This window comes from Setaria viridis, chromosome 7 (genome assembly GCF_005286985.2).
Source record: "Setaria viridis chromosome 7, Setaria_viridis_v4.0, whole genome shotgun sequence".
NCBI classification, from domain to species: domain Eukaryota; kingdom Viridiplantae; phylum Streptophyta; class Magnoliopsida; order Poales; family Poaceae; genus Setaria; species Setaria viridis.
Genome location: NC_048269.2, coordinates 1725925 through 1752462, shown reverse-complemented (window position 1 = coordinate 1752462; position 26538 = coordinate 1725925). Strand labels below are relative to the sequence as shown.

The 26538-nt window shown below is 45.5% G+C and overlaps 2 protein-coding genes across 3 annotated transcripts; both read left to right on the top strand.

The window, feature by feature from the left end:
• Positions 1-1589: 1589 nt before the first annotated feature.
• LOC117865924 (transcription factor E2FB) lies at positions 1590-8628 on the top strand. Its single transcript, XM_034750193.2, has 13 exons — positions 1590-2119; positions 2911-3088; positions 3242-3298; positions 3379-3464; positions 3563-3651; positions 3732-3786; positions 7060-7112; positions 7213-7263; positions 7344-7392; positions 7472-7537; positions 7627-7721; positions 7815-8037; positions 8115-8628. Exons 1-13 carry the CDS (start codon positions 1739-1741, stop codon positions 8178-8180), a joined length of 1449 nt encoding a protein of 482 aa, XP_034606084.1. The 5' UTR covers positions 1590-1738; the 3' UTR covers positions 8181-8628.
• A 13025-nt stretch (positions 8629-21653) lies between these two features.
• Positions 21654-26128, top strand: LOC117862786 (ATP sulfurylase 2). 2 transcript variants are annotated; one of them, XR_004642064.2, is made up of 6 exons: positions 21654-22307; positions 24098-24503; positions 24571-24831; positions 25573-25659; positions 25749-25931; positions 26022-26128. XR_004642064.2 is itself a non-coding variant. In XM_034746311.2 (5 exons), the coding sequence occupies exons 1-5, from the start codon at positions 21745-21747 to the stop codon at positions 25872-25874; spliced, it is 1443 nt and encodes a 480-aa protein (XP_034602202.1). In that variant the 5' UTR covers positions 21654-21744; the 3' UTR covers positions 25875-26128. The 2 variants fall into 2 exon arrangements, 1 of the variants encoding a protein (XP_034602202.1); XM_034746311.2 differs by having other exon boundaries at positions 25749-26128.
• Positions 26129-26538: the final 410 nt, after the last annotated feature.

Below are 26538 nucleotides of genomic sequence, written 5' to 3'. Positions count from 1 at the left end.
ATCTCGACCTAATTCCTCACTCTGCTAGCCCGCTAGGAGCCGAAGTAGGACAGACGAAAAGGAGACAGAACGGGAGCGGAGCGGGTGGCATGGGCGCATGGCCACGCCATCACTCGGCGCGAGACCGCACCACACCGCGCCTGATGCGTGGGCCCGTCCGACCGGATCCGTCCAACGGTCCAAGCCACGAGACACGCCCCCACGCACAAACGTGTGCGCCTCCCGCCACCGCAAGGCACACCTCTCACAGACTAACATGCGGGCCCAGTTCTTTCTGTGCCAGCTTGTCAGTGTCAGAGACATGCGCAGCTGCGTGCCGCGCGTCTAGTTGCTTGCGTGGCGGCGCTTCATGGGAAGGAACCGACCGGGCCTCTGCGGTCTGCTCCGTCCCTTCCCGCCCACGCCGCGTGCGTTCTCTGCTAAGCACAACCTACCTGCACACGTTCCATGTGTACCGCGGGACGTGAAGCCATCTGGGTCCACTCGTCAGCCGGAACGACCGTACGCTCCTCGCATGCGGTCCACCGTGCACCACCAGCGCGAGGCACAGGCGGCGGGTAGTAGGAACTAGTAGGAAGCAGAGGAAGGGCAGGATCCGATGCCTGGCCGCCGGCGTGGCGGCGCCTACACGTCCGCGGTTCTGAGCACGGCGTGGATGGAGCATCCCATCACATGATTAATTAGGAGCCTGATTAATTATGAGCACCGGACACAAATTCGCACGGAACTCCTGTCTATAGTTTAGTGCTTTCTCTAATCTGTTTTTTTTTAAAAAATTTAAAATGTGCATCTGTACTCCGGACTAAAAAGTTACTATTACTTCTGTAACGTTTGTTTGCATCTCGAACACTTAATTATGTTGCTCTTCTAAAAGAGAAGCACTTGTGTTACCGTTGCCAAAGTGGCTCCGAACATTTTCTTCGTAATTTGAACTGAGAGTGTAATTTTTAGCGAGGACAAAAATATCCCTCCTGCCAAATTGCAGCCTACGGATCCAGAGATACTATGGTACAAAGTTACCATGTCTCTAGGATATCCCTGGTATAAAGCTATCATGTCTCTGGGATCTCATTTACCTGAGCATTGTGGTATAAAGCTATCATGTCTCTAGGATCTCACAACTTTCTTGCATATTTTTTTCTCCCTAGTAGAGTAACGGATGACTACTCATTTAGTGAGCTCCTTCAAATACGGTTAGCTCATAGATGAAATATACGAAGCTCAAACATATTTTATCCGCGAATTAATTGCAATCGACAAGATCAAACAAAAGTTATACGCGAATTGATTCCCACACAGAAGATCAAACAGATTTATACGCGAATTAATTCCCACACACAAATCAATCCCAATTCGCAGTTCACAAACCAATATACTCCGTATCTACGCAAGGTTATGCTTACAGTAATGCTAAAAATTAATCAAACATAGAAAAAATCAGCAAGAAAAAAAACCCCCAAGAGCCAAGACACATGTAAAACACCCCAGGGAAGGGAGAGAAACTAAAGCCCGCAGAAGAGAGAGAGAGAGAGAGAGTCGGCGTCTCGGCGAGTTGTTTTCCCTCTCCCTCCCCTTTTTTCTTCCCCGCCCGCCCACAAGCTTCCCCGCGCCGCGTCCCGCTCCCGCTTCGCTCCTCCCCTCCTCCGCGGCTCTCCATCCCGTCGCCTCCCTCCCCCACCAGCTCGCGCGGAATCAAAACCCTACTCCGTCCCGCCCGCGCGCCCCCCTCGTTGCCGCCATGGACGGCGGCTCCTCAAGCCTGCCCCTCCCCCAGCCGCCGCCGCCGCCGCAGGTCTACCTCCGCCGCCCCGTGCCGCCGGTACCGGCTCCTCCCAGGGTCCACCTGTTCCGCGCCCCGGCTCCCATCCCCATCTTCTCCTCGAGGCCCCGCGGCGGCGCGGGCCCCCCGATTCCTCCCCCTGCTGCTCCAGCTCCATCTCCCGCTCCCGCGCCTCCTCCCCAAGCAGCCGCAGCGCCGGCGCCCCCTCGGCCGCCGCCTGCGGCCCCCGTCTCCAAAGACATGCCGCCGCCTCGCCCGCCCCAGCAGCAAGCTGGTTCGATGCTCCCGCCTCCGGCTCCAAAAGCAGCGGGGAAGGGGATGCCCATGCCCAACTCACAGGTGAGTCAATCAAGCTCCGCCGGGGGTTTTCCCCTTCTTTGCTTGGGCTGTAGCAAGCTACTGGTAAAGTTTATTGCTAGCTCATTTTTCCTTGGAATCGTGGGATGCTTGTTGACGATCGTGGTGTCGGATCACCGACTTCACTTGGATCATCTAATGATCCTAGGTGCCACCAGTGGAATTGGAGAGCTAACGTGCCTTGGAAATTGTCTGCTACTTTGTGTTTGCTCTCTAACGAATATAGGTAGCAGCATATTCGAGAGCAATGGCTTGATCAATCGGATTTGTTGCCTGCATATTCTGTTCAATCGAATGCAATGTATTAATCATTTCAGCAGCGGCAGCACTGTCTCATATTGCATCGAATGCTGTGAATGGTATATGTATCCTGGGACGATCTATTGGGTTAGGGTGTTCACCGGAACTCTAGTTTTCATCTGTGATAGTTGTACACAGTATGTTCAGCATTCAACAGCTGAATCAATCGAATGCAATGAATTAATCGTTTTCAGCAGTAGCATCATTGTCTTGTATTGTATTGAATGTCATTAATGGTATATGCATTGTCTCATATTGTGTTGGGTTAGGATATTCACTGGACCTCTAGTTTCCCTCTGCAATATTTGCAGCATTCGACTCCTGAATCAGTTGAGTCCACTGGCTGCATCAGCTGGCCTATTTCTGAAGTTGACCTTTCCAGGAATAGCGTCAACAATGTAATTTGTCAATGGATAGTTGCCTGTAGTATGTTTCTTGACTGTGTCTTCTTGTGTCTGCCCCCAATATTGTAGCCGAATGAGCAAAAGAATGGAGGAGAAAATTCTCAAGCTGAAATCAACATGGGAGAGACTACTCAAGGACATGATAAGGATACTACCTCTGAACCAGCAAAAGTTATCAAACGGGTGAAGAAACTAAAGGTTTCTAAACACAGCACGGGCACCGCAGATGGTTCTGGAGCAGTTGAAGGTATGCTGTTGCTAATTTTCTCACTTAGCTTACATTTTGTGCGTTCATTTGATGCTAAAAGTTTGATATTACTATTTCTAACTAGATTAGTTCGTTTAATGACCATTTATTGCTTTTACTTTATAGCTGATGCACTCACATTCTTTTGTTCAGGAGATTCTGGGCCTTCATTACATTCAATATACCACTGCCGCTATGACAACTCACTAAGTCAGTTTTGCTACATTTCCCCCTCTAAAATAAGATGCTATCTTTTCTTTTTTTTTTAATTATTGTAACCTTTTTGCCAGGTCTGCTTACAAAGAAGTTCATCAACTTGCTTCAAGGAGCAGAAAATGGAACCCTTGATTTAAATAAAGCAGCTGAGACATTGGAGGTCTGGTTTAGTATTTTTCACTCTCCTCAGGTTTCTAGTCTTATTTCATGATTTGGGGGTGAAATTCCTTGATGTATTGTATTTTCTTGATTCTGCAGGTGCAAAAGAGGAGGATATACGACATAACAAATGTTCTAGAAGGTGTTGATTTAATTGAAAAGGGACTTAAGAATATGATTCGCTGGAAGTGAGTATCACCTGTTTCTGTTTTCTATCACAATTTTCAGTTACCTTTAGCCTTTTCTCATGAAACAAATACATTGAAAGGGGATTTGACATGTCGAAGCCTAAGGAGATAGAATGCCAAATTTCTTCATTGAAGGTACCTGCCACTTGATTATATGCTCCCCACTTTTCCTTTTCTTTATATGTTAATTGCTTGTTTATTTTTACTTTTTATACCATATTCTTTTTTAACTCATGGAGGGAAGTTTCATTGTTCATCTTCTGTCTCCTTTTTTTATAGCTTCACAAATCTGAAATTCAGGCCCTAAAAAAAAATCTGAAATTCAGAAAACAGAAACCAGATCATGACCTAGCTGTCCTTTCTTAGTCCCATTAACCTAACAGAAAATAATTTTATATAATTAAATGTTTAGTATCCCTTTCTTAGTCTAGTTAAGATACAAATTGCTAACTTGGGCATTTGCATTGTGTCTCAATTAATATTATGTTTTTTTACTATGTTATGTAAAAGATTGGTCAAATGATCGTCACAAATTTTTTGAAATTGAAGTCAATCATCACTGTTTCAGTACAATTTTATCTGACATACATCAAGTCTACCATGCTGTCCGCTAAGGATGCAGGCAGGCGCACCTGCAGGCAGCCTGCAGGACACCTGGATCCCCCACCTGTATAGTTTGTCTGTCCTGCAGGAACCTGCGAGCATATGCTCCGCAGCCCGCTTGTGTCTGCTGGGCATGGCCGCAGCAAGCTAGCAGGCCAGGTGGGCACCTGCAGGCGTCCGCTAGGCGCTACCGCGCTAGCATGTGCCCCGCCGTTGCTTCTGCAAGAGTATGCAAGGCAGACGCTTTGGCCAATCCTAAATGAGCAGAATATGCTACAGAATATCTCTAGAAATATTATAAAAAATTGAAAAAGATAAAACAACACAAAAAGGAAAATAGCATTACAAGTATTACATCATTGGACCTTACAATTCATAGATAGGTACGTCTATGTTTCCAACTTCCAATTGATTTCACATGTTCTAAATACCTTACACATATAGTAGCAGTGGTAGCTGACAGAACTGATTTAAAATGTTTTAAATAGCCTACACACACTAGGTAGTAGCAGTGTTTGCTGACAGGGGATAATCCCTGAATCTAAATAGCCTACACGTGGGCGTGCTTGCTTCCCGGCCGTGGCTCGCCACGCCACGGCCTGTGGTGACGATTTAGACCGTCACAGCCGCCACAGCCTGTGGCGTGGCGTGGCCGGGGACCAAACAGGTAGTAGCAGTGGTTGCTGACAGGGGAAAAAAATCCCGGAATCTGCCTCTGCAGCTGCATAGGAAAACAAGATGTCAGTTCTATACATGATTAACAAAAGAAAAATTGCCATAACAAATGTATTAACATACTAGTGTCCAGGTCGCCGCCCCTGGGAGTTTAGACTCTGTAGGTTTTTGATCGCCTCTTCCTAGTTCTGGTGCAGCATTAATATAATTGCTGCTGTGGTGTGTGGGTGTGTGGTTGTTCTTGTACCTGGGTAGGGACTACCCAAACCCTTATGTTTTCTTCTACCTTAATGAAATGACGCACAGCTCTCCTGCGTAGTTCGAGAAAAAAAACAAATGTATTAACATGTTAAGCAAATAAATCCACAATAAAGTACTAGTTATTTGTCAGGCAACCACAGAAGTTTTAAACCATTGATACAGTCCAAGGAAGCAATATGCTCCTACAGGACAGAACACATCAGATGAAACACATTCACACCCTTCTTGTGCCAGTTACATGAAACAACTAGTTTGTGGAAAACTAAAGCCATATGACCAAAATAACAGAAAAGAGAAACAGTACTAGATTGTATGCTTGTTCATTATGAGGGAATGGATTAAAGAATTACATAACTGTAAAAGAGAAACTTTCTACAGGTAAATGCCATACATAATATAAAAAAGGCATTGCAAAATACCTAACCTCGGCTAATCACTGTATGTTTCTTTTTGCCTCTGATAAATTTTCAGTACCAACCAAACACTGCATGATTCTATTTACACATCATATATATTTTAGCATATTGCTCTAATGTTATACAGGGAATACTCAATTACTACTGATCTTTGCGGAATTACCAGCTATAAGCCTAAAATTTCTCATTCATCAAGATATAGGCCCAGATCTTGCAAACCTAATACATAACAGCAGCTACTCAAATCAGTTCTTTTTTAATTTCTATGAACAAAATATACTGAAGTTCTTTCATGGCAAATCTTCAATGGCCAACAAGTTCAGACCATTGATGATAAAAAGTAGCAGCAGAACTGGTACATGTATCTCATAGAGTAATCATCACGTACTTGTGCAAATTGGAAAAATAAATCACGCAAGACAGAGGAATTTACTCCTCACCTTCAGGCCTTTCTTGCACAGCGGCAGGGATGCAGGTCTCCAAGTCTCCAACGAGTGCGCGCCGCTCCACTTCCCCTGTCAAGCCTTCCTTTTGCACAACGGCGGCGCAACTCCCTGCCCTCCTCCTCCTCGGACGCAGCTCCTCCTCCTCCTAGGGTTTCGTCGTGGAAGAGCCAACCGGGCAAAGGTAGAGGAATAAGCAGTGTAGGATGCGGAGAAGTGGAGGGGCCGAAATAGTTGAGGATGGTGGCGGGCAGACAGGAGGAATGGGGGTGGTGGTGGCGCTGTGGCCCCGAGCCGCCGCTGTGGGAGATGACGGAGGAAGGGACGGGCGCACGGGGCATGGCTGGTTGCGGGGATAAGGCCACGCAGGCGATTGCAAGCCGTCGCAGACTTCGCAGGCTTGCCTGTGGAAGCCCACCAGGCTTAGCAGGTTTGCCTGCGCAAGCCCACCTACAAAACGCGGGTGCCTGTAGGTGCTCACAAAGCCGATTTTCGCAGGCGGGCCTCGTGGGCTTGCAGGCTGTCCTGTGCCTGCTTGCATCCCTACTGTCCGCTTCTGGTATTCTTATGGTCATGTCTATAGGACAGATCAAATGATGAATGTGGTCTCATCTCAGTGTTCTGAGTAGCATACAAGTGAATAAGGAAAGTGTTTCAGTAATCGAGAGTTTGTAGGAATGATATTAGTTGATGACTTCATGCAACCTACTTGGTTATGTCTGTTATAAAAGAAGCCATCAGCCTGTCTTGAAATAAACATCCAGAAGATTCAAGCCAATAGAAATACATCAATTTTCTTACATAATTTCTGCAAACATAGTTTTTTTAGTGGATTCTCATGTTCAGAGTAATTGCATTTTCATTGACATTGCATCGCAAGTTAACACACTCATCTTCTGACAGTTTGCCTGACATTACATTTCAACAGTAGTATATTTTGCCTGCCGTTTTCTGTAAACTTCCATCTAATCATATGTTTATAACAGCTGATGGGTTTTTATAATCTGCAGGAGGAACTTGAATCTCTTTATGATGAAGAGTTCAGGTTGGATGATGAAATAAGGTGAGTTCTTTCCGTCTAAGTTATACAAAAAATGAGATGCCTCTTGCACCCCCTCTTTTCCCCCCTCCCTCCCTTTTGATTAGCAGTTGCTGGTATGCAGGGAAGCAAGAGACAAACTACAAGCCCTCACACTAGATGAGGACAAAAGAAAGTAAAATACTCATCTGTTGTGCATTCTATTATTTTTAGTGTTGCTACAGTCAGCTAACCTCTTTCTACCTGTCTGATTAGGTTTTTATATCTTTCGAAGGAAGATATAAATAAGATTCCTCACTTTCAGGTTAGAATTCGTCATTTCTTATATTTGTCTCTTCTTGCAAATTATGAAATTATGTCATTAAGTTTCCCATTTATTGCAGGGATCCACTCTTATTGCTGTAAATGGTCCTCACGGAACATGTGTTGAAGTTCTAGACCCTAATGCGGTACACAACTTTGATGTACAATTAGCTAATTGATTGAATACTTGTAGGTGATGAATCTTTGTGGTTTATAACGCTTATTCCTTCTCTAGGATCTGTACTTGTATGGGAACCTGGGTTTGCAAGAGAAGCATTACAAAATTGTCTTGAGAAGTTCAATGGGTCCCATTGATTGCTATTTAATAAGGTAAGCTACAATCAGCATTTTAACTGTAGAATGCCTTCCTATGTTCTTCTTGAAAATGCTAATTGGTAGCTACTTTTTTATGTTCTCCACTAGTGACCACCAGGAGATACTTAACCCAGACCAGCAGGTGGCATCTGACAAATTAGAACCTGTGGTTGCTGCTGGCAGTTCTCAAGCTGTGCAGGAGATGGATTGTGATCCGAATCAAACACCAGAAAAGGGACATAGCAATGCTGTTTGTACACATGCATCAGAACTGTCAAGAAAGCATGAGATCATGTCTGGCATTCTGAGAATTGTTCCATCCCATTCCGATGTAAGGAATCCTAATAAATCACATCAGATATTTAGGCAGTTTCATTGGCATGATGCTTACAGTTCTTTCTTTTGCAGGCGAACTCTGATTACTGGCTCGCTTCTGACGTTGATGCTAGCATGACAGATGCATGGGGCACATAGAAGGTGGATCCTCATACTTAGGGCTCTTAATCTGTCCCTTAGATAGACATAATAGAATGATTCCAAAGTACACAGTTGCATTGGGGTAAATGCACATTGCATCCCCCCTGGTCCATGCTCTGACCCCATTAACCAACAAAGCAAAGGGTACATGGTAGACAGTAGATCTTGTACATTGGCAGCATGTTTGTAGTTGTCGGTCAGTTGGGATAGGATCAGCATGTGCGGTAGGTCTCAACTTAAATCATATTGGCCTTCACCTTTGTTTCCATGGATTGTGTGTGTACATCAAGTTAGAAGGCGACACAATCCGGAAGAAGGCCATCGGTGTATGTTAGGTTATCTGGTCTTCGTTTATTTGAAGAGCAGTAATATTGTATATCCTGACTATCACTGTCCATTACCAATAGCAGATACATAGAGAAAAATTGCTTAGCATGTTTTTTTCCTTGCTCTCGTTTCTTAATGCATTGAACTTACAGTTCTCGTTTGGTGCCTTGTAAAACTTGTCAGTAGAAGTTATTTTATTTCTTTCTCCTATAGATCCAAACTTTGCACCCAGCTATATTTGGATGGGTACATTTTCTCCTTATTTTTCACGTCTTATGTATGATCGTGTCTTGTATTTTTCGAAACGGGCAGGTTGCACCCGAGTACCTGGCCATTGATTGTGATGTAGTTTGTCATACTCAATGTGTTACTGGAAAGAAAAGAAAAGACATCTCTATCTCGACCTAATATCAAAGCGAGTAACGCTGCTTCTGCCAATTTTTTTCGTCCGTTCCTGATCCGACGTCCGCCTGTCCTCCGTCTCTCGCCAGCCCGTCCGCCTGTCCTCCGTCTCTCGCCAGCCCGTCGAATCACGTCGTTCTCCTAATCCGCTTCGCCTCCAGAGACCAGGATCCTACGGCAACACCGTTTCCTTTCCCTGGCGTGCCACGTGCGCGCGGTGGGCTGCTGGGCTGCCGTGCCCCTGCAAGTATATAGAAGCCCTCGGCCTCAACGCTCGTCGTTGCCGCTGCCGTCGCTGCCCGCATCAATCCACGCACATAAAGGTCAAGCGAGACACGCCGGAAATCGGCAAGTAATGGGAGATTACGATGTGCTAGATGCGCTTTCGTTGAGGTTGAGGTCCCGCAGCGAGGATAGCCCAGCGATGACTAGGAGGTCGAGGCAGTCGAAGTCCCGCGGCGAGGAGACCGTCGGCGATGAGCTGGTTGAGGCCGTCGGAGAGCGTGAACCGCGTGTGCCTGGTGCGCGGCGCCCGCCCCTCCCTGCTTCCCTCCGCTGTCGCACCTCCTATCCCGCGCACCCCTCACCGTCCACATTACACTGACGGTGGCGATTGGACGTGCCTGGCACCAGCAGCAGCCAATCGAGGAGGAGTAGGATACTAAGCATACCGCCGGAAGACAGCGATGCACCTCCACTCCGGCAAACGCGGGCGAGGCGGCGAGGAAGAGCAGCGAGCCATGGACGGGCTCGCAGCTCCGCTGCGCGAGCTGCGCCCTCGCAAGCCACCTCGTGCTCCCCAGCGCACCACCGTGGAAGATTGGAAGGCCTCACAAGCGGTCGCTGGTGCCAGACTGCCAGGCGTGAGCAGCCTCCAGCGTGCGCTGCCGAGGTGGCTCTGTCAAATCAAGACCGGAGTGTCAGGCTCTTTGAGTAATTGAGTTCGACAGGATAGAGAGATCGAGTGATGTAAAGGATACATGTGAGAGGATAATGTCGAGCGGACGTGAGGGGTGGTTGGAAAAAGTTAATTTTACTCCCCATACATATCCTCTTTGTCCACTTAACCCCCTAAGCAAAATTTAGACTCACTTTACTACCTTAAACTATTTCATTTGATCCAATATACCCCTAATTAGATTTCTCTTTTTATTTCTTCACTTACAAATTGAATTTTAATTTCATATTTTATCTGTTGACTTATAACATGATACTCTATGTTGGAAAAATATATTAGATTTTTTTCATGATTACTTTTTGTACAGTTTTGTATATCTAGGATTAATTTCGTATTAAATATTCCTAACCTATGAAAATAACCATGAAAAAATTTTAGTATAATTTTCTAACATAAGGTATCATGTTTTGTATATGCTCACAAAAATTGAAATCAAAATTCAACTCATACACGAAAATTCAACTCATACACGAAGAAACAAAAAAGAGAAATCTAATTAGGGGGTAGATTGTACCAAATGAAATACTTCGGAGAAGTAAAGTGAGTTAAAACTTTATCAAGGGTTAAGCAGACAAAATGGATAGACGAGGGGGAGTAAAATGATACAACAATAAGGGGATGGATGTAGTAATATCATATTTCATGCATCACAAAGAAGCGCACATCCAGTCTAAAGAATACATGGTCGTATCTCATGGAACCCAAAAATACAATACAGCAAATTATCTTGTTATATAAAGAAAATGACAAAACGAAAATAATAAATCAGTGATAAAAAGAAAATAATGAAGCCATTGAATTTATTATGTTAGTCAACATCTTTGTTGCAAAGGATCGAATCGATGTTTCATAGACTCCATCTCATACTAATGAGACATGATGAATTGTCACATATAACTGTATGAGAGCATAAGATGTGCTATGAATGGATGATGTGCATGTGTCTTTCTAGGCTTCATGGATTGCTTGACCTCTGCCATTACTTGAAATATTTGTTTTGATGTTTAAATTATATTTCGATGAAGAAACTAGGAGTTGGTTTTTTTTTAAATGAACCTTTTTTTTTCATATTTCAAATTGCAATTTTGGACTACGAAACAACAATTGGCAACCCCAATTGCAATATTATTATTTAAAATTCAACTACAGTTACTACTATTACTCTTTTAACTATCCAAAATATGGCATTAAAATACACATACAGGATCGTCATAATTTTTTGGAAAAAAATCACATTTAGTCATACACACATTATATATAGTGTATAATATCAAATATCAACTTTACCCGTAGCAACGCACGGGCACATTTGCTAGTTAGGAAGAAAATAAAAAATAAAATAATTAGAAAAAACTTGCGCTGACAGGCCTAAATCCAGCTGTGGGCCCGCTACAGGCTACTGTGCTGCCATCTGCCGCGTGTGGGATGATTGTTGAAACGGGTCAAAATTGGCAAACCGGGCTTGCTGGTGTGGCTGCTGATATTTGCGACTCGGGCCTAACTACTAAGCAGAAATTGGGCTTTCGTATCGAAGAAAGCGGGGGCTTGCTAGCTATCTAAGATAGATAGGAGGCTGATCTTCCGGTCCATCTTGACACCCCCAACCCTTCTCTCCTTCTTTTCTTCTCCGGCAGTTCCCGCAATCGCCGCCTCCACCACCCTAGCCGGCGGCTGCCACATTATTCGTCCACCGTTCATTGCTACCGGCAGTCCACCAGGGATTACCCAAGTGGTTGATTTGTAGGCGAAGGCAATTGAGAAATGAAGAACTCGATGGTGATCGCGAGAACACAAAGGGGACATGAGGGTTTTAGATAGGTTCGGGCCTCTGGAGAGTAATACCCTACATCCTGTATTTTGTTGGATTGTATTGCTCAATGGTTGGATCTTGGGATTAGATACCCTCGGAGGGTGCCCTTGGCCGCCTTATATACGCTGACGACCAAGAGTTCCAAGTCGGTTTGAATCTAATCTACTTGAGGATGGGTACCCCATGGGTCCCCATAGACCAGGATACTGGCCAGACCTGATAAGTGGGCCCGTCCGACCAGGACGTGCGGGGCGAGGATATGAAGTTACTTGGAGCACGCGTCAAGGCAACAAGACAGTCCAAATCTGTCCGGATATCATGGAACGCGTTTTGTAGTCTGACTCAGATTGCCTTCCATGTAATGACCAAGTAGATTAGATTCAAACCGACTTGTAACTCTTGGTCATCAGCCTATAAGGCGGCCAAGGGCACCCCCGAGGGTATCCAACCCAAGATCCAAGCATTGAGCAATACAATCCACCAAAATACAGGACGTAGGGTATTACTTTCTAGAGGCCCGAACCTGTCTAAAACCCTCGTGTCACCTTTGTGTTCTCGCGATCACCTTCGAGTTCTTGGTTTCACAATCGCCCTCGCCTACAAATCAACCACTTGGGTAATCCGTTGGTGGATTGCCGGGCTACTAAATCCAACAACTGGCGTGCCAGGTTGGGGGGGGGGTTGCGAGATCCTTAACGACCTCGATGGCATCCTGTCCTGGCGTTATTTTTCCTGAGTGCATGAATCCCACCCACCCATGCCGGTGACTACGCATATACGAGGAAGTCGGCCGATCTCGTGAGATAAATCGGTATGCATCAACAACTGCAATGACGCATGGATGATTAGGAGCCTCCAGCTGGAGATCTTGTCTGCGGTCCATGAGACCTACGTTCACACACTAAAGCAATTCCCCTTAAGAATATGACACATCGAGAGGTGATTGAGTTCATTAAGGAGCATATTATACATAGATTTGACATTCTGCAGACTTTGACTACAGATCAAGGGACTTCATTCATATCTAAGGAAGTGTGTGAGTTTGTTGAATCTTATGGTATTAAATTGCTCAATTCATCTCCTTATTATGCTCAAGCTAATGGTCAAGCTGAGTCTAGCAACATGATTTTAATTAAGCTCATCAAGAAAAAGATAGAAGACAATCCTAAAAGATGGCATGAGGTATTATCTGGAGCTTTATGGGCTCATCGTATTTCTAGATATGGCACCACTAAAGTTACTCGTTTTGAGCTTGTCTATGGTCAAGAAGCCATTTTACCCGTTGAGGTAAATCTGGGTGCATATAGGTTGGCTAAGCCAAATGATCTTGATTTTGACACCTATTATGCTTTAATGATGGATAATAATGATGAGGTGGTCGACAAGCGAATGGAGGCTTTAGTTGAAATTGAAAAAGATAAAATTCAAGTAGCTAGAGCATACAAATAAAAGGGTCAAGGCCAAGACATTTTAGGTAGGAGATCTGGTTTGGAAGACAATTCTACCTATACGAGCCAAAAGCAATAAATTTGGAAAGTGGTCTCCAAGTTGGGAAGGTGTGGCGGAACCGCCCAAATTAACCTGACTAAAATGCATTGAAGTCGCCTGACACGCGATTATGCACTTTAAGCAAGTCAACTTGGTCGACCGTCAGATTTCCTCCGATAAACTACATAAACAGGATCGAGAAGCATCGCTCACGCGAAGGTGAGTAGCACAGAGATTACAACATTCCATCATGACAACATAGTTCAACAATTTATTACATCAGAGTTTTTGAAATTCAAACCGAAATTTTGCATGGTTCGAAGTCAAATAAAACTAGCGGAAGCTAAACGTCGATACATGACATCATGACGGAGCCGATCATGACATCAAAAACTCCTTCCTTCGCCGTCCGAGGAAGGATCCCACTCGACGGTCCAGCCTGGGGGAAGCTGGGTCGGCCAAGTGGTACCCGCAACCAAACTATTGACATTACCTGAAAAAGATTAGCCACAACAAGGTTGAGCAACTAGTACTCAGCAAGACTGACCCGTCGGAAAGACACGACCGAGACCTAGTCATGCAAGGCTTTCTGGCTTTGGGGTTTTCTTGCCAAAAGCGTCTAAAGTCAGTCCTTACTTTCAACATTTTAGCTCATGTTCTATGTTCTTTATCCATTCTAGATTAGCAACTTATACTAAACAAATATGGTTTCCAAGCAATTACTGAACAAGCGTCAAGATTTAAAATCATCATCATATTCCATTTTTACTCAGTGCAGAATAGTGATCAAGTAGTCCCAATCTGTGAGAGGCAGACGAATCGATTCGAATTTATTAACCATGCATGGCAAACCTAATCTCACGACATCCGCGCACCACGAAGGGTCGCTTCATTTGTCAGCCGTCCCCATCGATCCCTTAGGCACGTGTCAGGGCCAACTTCCTTTGGCATGCAATGCTCCACAGTCCCGGCCTATTGCTGCACTGTGACTGCACTTGCACCCACATGATGCACCATGGGAACGACGTTCCAAGGACAGCCGGAGGGTATGCCACGCCCCAGTTCAATCCGGTACTAGGCTTCCCCATCCCATACTAGGTATGAGATTAGTACTTTCAAACACTTGATCACGAACGCCGACACGTTTCGACCTTAGTTCATTTTCATTTAGACAGACGGGGCAATCCACCAAGTATCGAACACAAGCCTGACCCCGTCCGTCGTCCTTATAGTTGCGACAAATCTGAAACATTCAACTCCTATAACTCGCGAGTGACAGGAAATCACTCGACTTTTACCGAAACCTATTAAGCATTGCACTACTCGACCTTAGCAACTAGTATTCAGACAAGGTACTAAGTTTATGCATCTAAGGTTTCATTACAACTCCTCGAAACGTAAATGCGCAATCAAGTAATCAATAATATTGCATGAACTCAAGATAGGAATTTATGCTCCGGGGCTTGCCTTCAGAAAAAGCTTGCGGGTCCTCGGGGTCTTGCTCCGGTTCGGGCTCTCCTTCGCAAGGATGCAGTTCCTCGGTGGGGTCTTCTTCCGGTGCTGGATGAAGCTTGTACGTTCCGTCGGCGAGATTCAACTCTACACGGAAATGCAATGCAGGGGTTAAACATTTTAGATGGTTATTTCAACACACTCATGTTTTAACACGGACACTTGTAGCAAAGCTACAGGAAAGGTGGGGGAGTTCAACTTCTGTTGGTGGAGAGCAAGATGAGAGGGTCGGATTGGGGAAAACTTAGGGTCTGACCCTCAGGTTTAAGGAAAACCGTACCGAGGTCCTCAGACTCAACACAGAGGAATCCCCGAAAATATTTCACCGATACCCTCGGGTCAAAGAAAAAGTTACAACCGAGCCCTCGGGCGAGGCGGAGAAAGGGTCGGCGAAACTTGGCAGGGTCGGGCGAGGCGAACGGGAAAAGGTCGGGCGAGACGAAAAGAAAAGGGGTCGGGCGAACCGAAAGAAAGGGCGGGCAAAACGAAAAAGGACAGGGGTCGGGCGAAACGAAAAAGGACAGGGGTTGGGCGAAACGAAAAAGGACAGGGGTCGGGCGAGACGGAAAGAAAAAGGGGTCGGGCGAAACGAAAAGGACAGGGGTCGGGCGAGACGAAAAGAACAGGGAGGTTAAGTAGCTTACCTCCAGGTCTACCGGTGAAGCCTTGGGGCCGAGCAGGAGTAGGCTAGGGCGGGAAGTTGTACGCGCTAACGCTTGGGCAGCGGCGAGACTTTTACAGTGGTCCGGCGGCGGCGGTGCTTCTTGCGGACACCAGCAAGCTCGAGTACCGCGTGGAGGAGCGGGCGGCTGGTGTGTTGGGAGAAACGGCTTGAGGGTGGCGGCGAAGTCGCCGGAGTGTGGGGTGGCGCAAAGGGGTGAGCTCCACAGAAGCTCAGTGGCGGCGCGGGGAGAAAGCGGTGGCTTAGAGGAGAAAGCGGGGCGCAGAGGAGAAAGCAGGGCGCAGATGCGGGCGGCGGCAAGGGGTGGCATTGCCGGTGAGGGGGTTCCCTTTTATAGGGCCGGAGTGGCGCGGAGGGTCGAGGCGGGGCTTCGGTGGGGAAAGGATAAGGCCGGGAGCGGCGAGTGCTCGGGCGAGGCAGCCATTGGCCGACGACGCCATTGGGCAGAGGAGGCGGAGCTCCGGGTGGTCTTCGGCAGTGATTGGCCTTGGGCGGCGCGCGTCTGGGGCTTCCGATCTGTCGGGCGGGCGAGGCGGAAAGGCTACCGTGGGGGTTGGACGAGCGGGTGGAGGCGCGGGACGTCGGGAGCGTCTCAGCTTTCTCGGCGAACGGGCGGAACAGGGTTGGCGGAGCAGAGCCGTGGCAGGCGGAAGGCGACCTGCGCACGGCCGGCGATTGGCTAGCCCTGCGCTCGCTCCGTCCTGTCGCGAGCGCGGGTTCGGCGCCGTGGCTCTCGTCCTGTCGCTGTCGCGCTGGTGATAGGGCGCCGGCGAGCTGCCGGTGGCCGGCGGCCACGTGGCACGCGGCGCGCGAGCGAACATGCTCGGGCGCGCGGGCGTCGAGGCTCCCTTCGGGCAGCAAGCCCGACCAGCTTTGGAGCGATCCTTCTCCGAATCTTTCAACACAACTCCCGAAACTCCCTTAAACAAACTTGTTCAACTCGGGTCGTTCTTCAAACTTTGTTTAAGGTTTTGGTTTAGATTATGAAAGGATTCGAAGATATTTTACGCCAAAGTTAGCCAAAAAATCTGGAATTCCAGACTTAGGATTTTTAAGGCATCCGGGGTGAGTTGACTGGTTTACCTCACTTTGACTGGGATTTTGAACAAGTCCGGGTCCGATTTGGATCTGGGTCAGTGTAACAAAGTTGGAACACTCTCGAGGTACTACAACTTCTATTAAGACTCTGACTCGAGTTTAGATAGGAAAACGGGAGATGAAATCTTGCAAAGATGGAGGAAAACTCGAATTCCAGGACTTCAGAGATTTTCAGGGTCCTTTAGGGAAAGCCGGCTTTGGTTGCTGTTTTTGACTTTCTTTCACTCCGAAATGGTCAAAGTGCCTTTAACAAAAGTTGTTGGAATTTAAAAGTTTTACAACTCTTATTTGGGCAGAAACTTAAGTTTGTATATAGAATTTCAAGCTTTAAATCAAACTCCAAAAGAGCTTCTTAGGTTTATAAAGGTCATTTCACTTCTTAACTTAAGGATTTATCACTGGTTTAGGGTTAAAAGCACTTAATTTAGGTAGAGTTGTTACAGAAGGGCCATATAAAATTACAAGTGTGCTTCGTGGAAAGTCCTATATAATGGAGACAGTGCATGGATTTTAGCTACCTAGAGCTCTGAATGAGAGGTACTTGAAAAATTCTCATCCAAATGTTTGGCAAGATGCTTGAAGCAATATGGACGATATTTTGAGATATCACCCTTAAAACAAATGGCCAGTGGAATTGATTGCCCTTAGGTTTATTTTTATTTTTTATACGCAAGCTTTACCAAAAAACAGGGGGCATGTGTTGGAGCCTAAAAGTGGCAGCAATGTCGATTAGGCTGGACCAGCCAGTCAGACCGATCTTTTTGGGCGGTCTGACTGGTCTGGCTGCTGTAGCCGGTCTGGCATGCACCCACCGGTCTGATCGAGTCCGAAATGAATTTTGGAGTCCTTGTCGAATTGAAATTGAAATGGGACTTCCTTGCGGGAAAAGGCCTCCCACGGGTCCTAGCCGATTGAGTGCTATCACCCAATCGACAAACACTTTTATCTATCTTTTTACCTCCAAACCCTAGCTTTTCCAACCCCTTGCTTTCCTCTTTTGTCTCGACGGTGGTTGAGGACGTTAGGAGTGGCCTGCCGATCTTAGAGCAACCCTAGGTTCGCCATCTCCGATGGGATCCCTCCCGAGGTGGTGGACGTAGGTTTTCACGATGCCCATGTGCAGACCGACCTGACCGGCCTACCGGACCGGTCTGACTTGCTAGGAGTAGGAGTTTCGACGAGGAGACTTCTGATCTACACATGAACTACCACACTCATGTGTTATCTGAAAAAGGCACCAACAGTCCGCTACACGGGCGGTCGGGGGCTACACCCCACGGGTGCCCAACTCATGCAAGTGCTTTTCTGCACAGTTTCAACTGCTTTGCAGCTTGTCCGTCCCTATTAACGGTTGCTAAAATACTCGGGTAGCACACGCCTTAATCCGTGAAACCTTGACTCATCCTGTGCGTCTCCTATATGCGAGCATCGGGTCAGCCCCAGCGCTATAGCCTGAGACAAGCCGTCCTCTCTGTAAGCAGTGGTCAGTAGGGCTAGGGGCTTAAACGTAACAGGCTAACTACCCGGGCAAATAACACGGCCTACAAGAGCAGGACGTACAAGAATTTACTTCTACAGCGAATTAAACTTCTGAGTTGTTCAATTATTAAATGATCTACACTATGTTACATAATGTTTGTATTGTCCTTTTATAGCTCAAAAACTACTCAGCGTGCCTCCCGTCGCTCAGCCGACCTCTCTGGCTCGGGACGGGAGGCGACTCGGCGTAAATCTACGACTCGTCCGACTCCTAGGCTCAGGGGCTAGGCGTCGCAGATGACTCGACGTGCCTCCCGTCGCTCGGCCGGCCTCTCTGGCTCGGGGCAGGAGGCGACTCGGCGTACTTCCATGACTCGTCTAGTTCCTATGCTCGGGAGCTGGGCGCCTACTTCAGGTTGGCGTGCCTCCGTGGCTCCGCCAGTCCTCGTCCTCGGGGGACTGGGCGCTTACGGCGTGCCTCCGTGGCTCCGCCAGTACTCGTCGTTGGGGGCTAGGCGCCTATTTCAGGTTGGCGTGCCTCCGTAGCTCTGTCAGTCCTCATCCTCGGGGGCTGGGCACCTATTTCAGGTCGGTGTGCCTTCGTGGCTCTGCCAGTCCTCGTTCTTGGGGGCTGGGCGCCTACCTGTGGTCGGTGGGCCTCCGCGACTGCGCCTATATTTGTGCTCGGGCACTAGGATTTGCTTCAGGAGATAGCTTTTTCTTCTTTGACCATTGGATTGATTATTCTAATCGTTTCAACGCTCGGGGGCTACTCCTACGTAACCTTTCGCTTTGACCTACTGGACATCGGTGTCCATCAGCTCGTCACTTGTCTTTGCTCTGCATGTTAGCTCCGCATTTGCTCGGATTTTCTTCTTTTTTGAGCACTACGTAGCCTCTCCATCACTATGACGTCATCGCAACTTCAGCTGACTTCATTTCAAGCTTCGATGTGATGACCTCAAGTTTCTATTCGCCTACACATTGCTCGGGGGCTTAAGGGATATGGGTACCCCATGGGTCTCCACTGATCAGGATACTGGCCAGACCTGACAAGTGGGCCCGTCCGACCAGGGTGTGCGGGCTGAGGACATGAAGTTACTTGGAGTACGCGTCAAGGCAACAAGATAGTCAAAATCTGCCCAGATATCATGGAACGCGTTTTGTAGTCCGACTCGGATTACCTTCCATGTAACAACCGAGTAGATTAGATTTAAACCGAGTTTGGTAATCGACATACAAATCAATTTGGTAATTGATAGCACTACACATGCTGACGGTATTGTAGTTTGTGCTCAATGTAAAGATTAATTACATACAAATCAATTCGGTAATTGACATCACTACACATGCTGACGGTATTGTAGTTTGTGCTCAATGTTAAGATTAATTGTGCTGTTAATTACCAAATTGATTTGTATGTAATATTAAATTAGATTATATTTTAATTAAGCGCTACCTGGGCTACACCCGATAATAACTGAACCTAAAATTTCGTGGGCTCGCCCCCTCGGCCCATTATTTCGTGGGCCTAAATAAAGTTATGACGTCAGCAATTGTTCGGCTAAATCCATTAAAAATTAGGCCTGAACAAAATTATGCCGTCAGCATATATCGCGTTTGATCCAACAAGAATTGGGTCTAAATCAAGTTATGACGTCAGTAACTATTGGGCTCGATCTAAGAAGAAGGGCCTAAATTAATCTATGGCGACTACAATTATTGGGCTCGCAACAACAAGTTGGGCCTAAATCAATCTATGACGACATCAATTATTGGGCTCAGTCCAACTAGAACTAGGTCTAAATCAATCTATGAGGAAACAGTTCGTCACGACCATCATGCTACATCAGACTGTGGTTCGACGTGACACGACGAGAGCATGCTCTGATTACCAAATGTAACAACCTGGTTTAGAAAAACGGCTAAGGTCCACTCTACACGTTGAATGGACCACACCTGCTAATTAACTCACTTGCGCTTTTATTCTCGCTTCGCGCAAAAGGTTTGAACTGAAGTTAACTACTCCTACAGCCAGCTATTTAAGCTGGTTCGGCTCCCTCCGTGTTTCTAGTTTGGGACTAAATTCAGCCTCACTACGTCAATCCGATTTTGGCCAACTGCCTCATAGGTTGGGATGTCACACTATTTATCGAGCCATAGCTTACATCTAAGTGTGTTTATAAATTTGAAAAGTTAAAACAAATAGTAATTTGGAATGGTGGGAGCGGATCACCAAATTTCAGCAAGGAAAGCTTAGCGAGGAGGATATGTTGGCAGCGACCGAAAACCCCCGCCCACTTTGACGCGGCACTCACTCAGGTGTCCCTGGTGGCCGTTGCGCCTTGGGTGCCGAAACAAAGAGCGTAGTGACAAAGAGATGCAACGGGAGGAACTTCCTCAAAGCAGAAAAGGCCAAGCAAAAGGCAGCATGGATATAGTTATTCTTCTATGGTGATCCATTGGCAGATTATATTCAGGTAGCGTCGGTGATCTGTCATCTCATGGATACGTTCCGTCCCCACCGGGAGAAGACGTGAGGCTCCCATTCCTTGGCAGCTCCATGTCGAAGTGAAAAAAAGCGACGCCGAGTAGTGTTTGCCTCTTTTTTTTTTTTTTTTTTAAAGACGCCTAGTAGTGGAGCAGAGGATCTAAGCGCGCGCGCGCGGTCGGAGAAAAGGTGTGTGGCCGTGAGCGTCGCGGCGCGGACGGCCGTGCGATGGGAATCGCTTTTTTTGTGCTGCGTGAGGTGCTGGTCGCGACATCGACCGGGGAGGAATCCTTTATGGAAGTTGTTAAACGGGAGGATTCAGATACACACTGTGGGCTATGTATATGGACATACGTTATGTCTAGATACACAGAAAAAGCAAAAGAATTTACTTCCTTCGTTATGTCTAGATACACAGAAAAAGCAAAAGAATTTACTTCCTTCATTTTAAATTATAGGTCGTTTTGACATATAGATATATAATATATCTAAGTGTATAGTCAAAATGACCTATAATTTAGGATGAAGGAAGTACAATTTAAAATGTAGTGCGCTGAATATTTATTAGACTAGCTAAAATGGACTCGTGGGAACTTTATAAACCTACATAAATTTATTAGATGATAACGATGATACTTTTCATGAAAAATAAAGTAAATGTAAGAATAGCCATTATATTTATTAGCATGTTTCGATCTAACTATCATACTTAGGAAAGTGTAAACCATGACCATAGTCACACCTGTGTGAGTAAGACATGCAGTTCTTTAATATAACACCTCTATCACTTTTACAACCAATTAGTTCCAAATGTTATGGGTTTGTAAAAGTTACTCTAAAAATAAAGTTGAAGGAACTTATAAAAATTGTCTTCTTTTCCTGGCTGTAGTGATTTTTAAGGCCAGTACCCACAGCAACAGCTACAATGCTGGACTGCTGCAACTGCAACTGCAGCCAGCTGAAGCGAACAAGTCGAAGATTTTGGTTTTTTGCACATTATTTCAAGGAGTAAAAACATATTTAAAGTCTTACATGAAAGAAGGGTAGTTTTACCAACATTATTGGAAGAAGAAATAATGTAATACAAGAATTGGACTTTGTTTAATCGCAAGTCGTTTTCAATGATTCTTTTTCCAAAGATTTGGTCAAAGAGTAAACCCATGCTACTGCCATTCCCCTTATAATAACACCCAGCCGAGCCATGCCCATGTAGAAGTAGAAAGCATTCGTCGGACAAGTCAGCAGGTGGCGCCTCATCAGCCCGCTGCCGCCGCACCGAAACGCCCCGCGCGGTCGAACACCTCGCGCGCATCCATGGCCACCCACCTCCTCACTCCTCCCCGCCTCCACCCCGCCTCCCCCTCACCTTCCGCCTCCTCCTCCTCCGCCGCTCGCCTCCGCGCCACCGTCTCGCTCGCGCACCCGCTCCTCCCCTCCCGCCCCCGCCTCGCCACGACCCGCCACCCCCACTCCCCGTCCCCGGGCCACCACCGCAGCCGGCGCGCCATGTCGGTCCGCAGCTCCCTCATCGACCCGGACGGCGGCGCGCTCGTCGAGCTCGTCGCCCCGCCCGACCGCCTCCCTGCGCTGCGCGCGGAGGCCGAGACCCTCCCGCGGGTGCGCCTCGCGCCCGTCGACCTCCAGTGGGCGCACGTGCTCGCCGAGGGGTGGGCGAGCCCGCTGCGCGGGTTCATGCGGGAGGCGGAGTACCTGCAGTCCCTCCACTTCAACTGCATCCGACTCCCCGACGGGGGCCTCGTCAACATGTCGCTCCCCATCGTGCTCGCCATCGGGGACGCCGATAAGGAGCAGATCGGGGATAAGCCCGACGTCGCGTTAGAAGGCCCGGACGGCGGCGTCGTCGCCATCCTGCGCAGGTCCGTCCTGCTCCTCCGTTTCTTACTCTTTATTATCACAAACCATGGTTAAATGCTTAAATGCTTCCATTTTGGGTTCTTGGTTCGATCAATCAAAACTGTCTTACAATATGTTAACTGCGACGTTCGTTACAATTTCGTGAGGAATTTTAATTTCTATGGATGATAAATTCGCAATCCAATTGAAATTTCATGGCTTAGGGATTCTTGCCATCAAGGCATCATGTTTGGTACGTGTTGGTGATTTGTATGGGCGTAGAATGTAGCAACTAGCGAGCATTGTCTGATAAATGAATTCTATCTCCACTCAACCAACTTTATGAGATTTTAATTATGGGAGAAATTCCCTTGAAGCATCTTAAGTCTGCGGCTTGTTCTTTCTAGTCCACATTTTTGGCACCTTTGGGCACGTTACCAGTACTGGCAGGCTCAATGGATGAGAATTTTTTGGCAAAAAGCTATTGTTCTCCTTGACGGTGCTGTCCCCTTTCCATCACGTCGCTTTCTTTTTTATTGAACAAGGATTTTCCTTGTGATGTGTATTTGACATTTTGACCATATGATTAATGAGCAACTCGGTTTTGATATCTTTGTCAATAGTTATCAGGTTATATGACCATTAGTCAAATGGTACTGTTGTCTTCATTGTTCTGGATGTAACTTAACTGGCCATCTGAACTTATATGTTTAATAACAAAATATCAACTTGATTTGAAATTAACTATCTTCTCCTCAGTGATAAGTAGTTGGTTATGAGAGCAATGACGCTTTTTATGTGGCCCTTGCAAATTGTCATGTCCATGTGATGGCATCTCATGTTGAAGGTCTCTTCATGACACTTGCCCTCTTTTCTGGAGCATGGAGCAATGTCACCATCACCTTGTCACTCCCATCCATTATCCTCTCAACTATATCCACCATTCAAATGATCCTAGAATATTAAGGTCCTGATTAATTTATCTTTCTTTCACAAAAGCTGTGAAGTATAATTATAAATATTATGTGTTATACTTTTTGTTTTTTTAGATCTGGACATGTAAGCTCATGATTGCTTTTCCTTTAGGGTGAATTTTGAGACAAAAAAAAACGCCCTCGCTATTTTGACCATTCCTCATTATGATCACTAATGAGATTGACATTACTGCATATGGCATACTGATGAGAAATATTCCCTAGTGATAACTCTAAGAAGCATCTACTGTTGGACATTTTCCTTTTCTTGGAAATACACAACAATAACTTCCTCAGTTAATGATTAAATCAGACAAACATATATTTTATTTTATTAAAGCATGAAGTTATATACAAGAGCAGATGTTATGAAATAGGCATTTGTGTGCTGATACTTAACTGAACAAGGATAAACTTAGTCCTGCTTATTAGGGTAGAGGTACATGGGGCTAGAGCCCACCACATGCTGGGTGAAGTGACCTTTAATCCCTGACACAAATTATTTGCGCAATATTCTGGATTTATTTTGTTCAGTTATGGATGCTTTATGTCTGGAAGAAACCTAAAGTCATTCCCCTTGGGCATATTACCAGTAGCGAAGTAGCTAGTGTCACCATCTGCTTTTGCATATCAGTGTCAATGTTACCCTTTTTTACATCATGGTCATTTACTACTCTACCATGATATGTTGCATTATATACCATGTTGATGCAACTTAGCGGAAATTGTAAGAACTTTTATGCCTAGCATAGTATGTTCATCATAGTATTACTTCTACCGTTCTATGTCTGGTTCCTGTCAAAATATTTGATTATGATACATTCACCTCTGTTCCTCAGAGTTGAAATTTACCCCCACAATAAAGAAGAAAGAATCGCAAGAACATGGGGTACAACTGCACCTGGTTTACCCTATGTTGATGAGGCAATTGCATCAGCTGGGAATTGGCTGATTGGTGGTGATCTGGAGGTGTTAGAACCCATCAAATACAATGATGGTCTTGATCACTACAGACTTTCACCTCGGCAACTCAGGAATGAGTTCGACAAGCGGGGGGCTGATGCTGTGTTTGCTTTCCAGTTGAGAAATCCAGTACATAATGGCCATGCACTGTTGATGAATGACACTAGAAGGCGTCTCCTGGAAATGGGTTACAAGAATCCCATTCTACTACTACATCCTTTAGGTGGGTTTACAAAAGCTGATGATGTCCCACTGCCTGTTAGAATGGAACAACACAGCAAGGTATGCAGTTGTCATCTTAACTGTTACCAGACGTATCATGCAAATTGCTGAAGTTGATCTTGTACAGGTCTTAGAGGATGGAGTCCTTGATCCTGAGACTACTATAGTGTCTATATTTCCCTCTCCAATGCATTATGCTGGTCCAACAGAAGTGCAATGGCACGCAAAGGCACGAATTAATGCTGGTGCCAATTTCTACATAGTAGGCCGTGATCCAGCTGGGATGGGCCATCCAACAGAAAAGAGAGATTTGTACAACCCGGACCATGGAAAGAAGGTCCTGAGCATGGCTCCAGGTCTAGAGAAACTCAACATACTGCCCTTCAAGGTGATTGATATAAGTCTCCTTGAGCATTTAACATCATGCTATTCATTAATACTTTGGAGGTCCATAAGCGACTGACTGTTGATTGAAACAACTCACCCATGTCCATGTGTCCTTTCTATTTGTACCATTGCATTAGTCTTCACAGTTGTATTTCAGCATTTAATTCAACTTGTACTTGCAATAACTATTGTCTTTTTTCCATTATCCTTTCTCTTTGTACCGTTGCACTAGTCCTTTCTTTTGCATTCTAAGTGCATTTACTAGAATATGAATAGTGGATGAATCTGATGGTATTTGCAGAATGTAAACTTAATAGTCGTTTCCCTGTTATGCGAGTACCAGAATATTTGTTATCTTCAGCAAAGAAATAGGAGCCATAAGTTCCACCTATGCTACTGTTAATGGTGCTGGCAACCATATATCATACACAAATGAGATATTTACACTGTTTATCTGTCATGGTAGGAATTTACTTTCATTTAGCAATGATCTGTACACTAAGCTCCAAGCAATTTTGTATTTCTTTTAAATATCATGAAGATATAAATTTTAGAAATTAGTAAAAGTGTCATTAATCTACATAGTACATGAGCTTTGAAAAAAAGAAATTAGAAAAGAAACTGATGTACATACTAGTGATTCAGTTTGATTCGTTTTACTTCAAATTTGTTTAACTTTTTTTAATCTTTTTTTTGTTTTATAAAAAACTTGAATGCACACTTGTTTTGTTATCTGTTTCAGGTAGCAGCTTATGATACAGTGGCAAAGAAGATGGCCTTCTTTGATCCTTCACGCAGTCAAGATTTTCTTTTCATCTCAGGAACAAAGGTGTGCTGAGTTCTCACCGCATTTATCATGTAAGATCTTGTAGTAGCAATGATTTCCCCTGCTCACAGATAAGCTTACATATGAACCAGATGCGCAATTTCGCCAAAACTGGAGAGAACCCTCCTGACGGTTTCATGTGCCCTGGAGGGTGGAAAGTCCTAGTCGACTACTACAATAGCTTGCAAGCAGAAGAAGCGACTCCGGTTCCTGTATGAGATAAGCTCCTGTTTGACTATGAGATTATTCAATGGCGGGAAAACAATTGGAAGAAGGTGATCAGATCATTTGAGCTTTTTTTAATTGTTTTAGGTTGATAGTTGATTGATATGATCAAAGCTTTTGGACTGTTCATTTGTCTTCAGATACGAGACTGAAGTATGAAAAACTAGACAAAATTGAGCGGAAGCAGCATGGTTATTGTTTTGTAGTTGAGCTGGTTCAACTATATAATAAAATATGCGTTTTTTAATTTCTGTTGAGGGAATTATAGTATTCTTGGCTGAACTATTACCAAACATTTAATTGGAATGGAACTGAATCAGTGATGGATTGATAATAATTCTATTTGTTGTAGTATCAGATAATGCTTGCTTCCTCCTTATTCTACAAAGCCTGCTTCATAGTCTTTGCTGCAGGATCCTTGATTGTCCCTTGAAGCAGCCTATAACATAATACTCCCGATGAACACATACGCATATTTAGTTCACCTTTCAGCAAAGTTCAGAATTGACCTCTGAAATTGCTTCTGGGTACTGAAACATAAAGCATGTCTTAGTTTCTAGATCCCCCACAGGGAGTTGATTCAGATGAAAGTTCATCCGAAAACCGATTGATCTCGTCCAACATGAGGGCGGCATCTGAATCAGATGGCTTGAGATT

Coding starts and splice junctions, on each gene's coding strand:
- LOC117865924 (XM_034750193.2), top strand. CDS start 1,739: ATGGACGGCGGCTCCTCAAGCCTGCCCCTCCCCCAGCCGCCGCCGCCG. Junction 2,120..2,910: donor TGCCCATGCCCAACTCACAG/GTGAGTCAATCA, acceptor CCAATATTGTAG/CCGAATGAGCAAAAGAATGG. Junction 7,393..7,471: donor ATAAGATTCCTCACTTTCAG/GTTAGAATTCGT, acceptor CATTTATTGCAG/GGATCCACTCTTATTGCTGT.
- LOC117862786 (XM_034746311.2), top strand. CDS start 21,745: ATGGCCACCCACCTCCTCACTCCTCCCCGCCTCCACCCCGCCTCCCCC. Junction 24,504..24,570: donor GAATGGAACAACACAGCAAG/GTATGCAGTTGT, acceptor GATCTTGTACAG/GTCTTAGAGGATGGAGTCCT. Junction 24,832..25,572: donor TCAACATACTGCCCTTCAAG/GTGATTGATATA, acceptor TATCTGTTTCAG/GTAGCAGCTTATGATACAGT.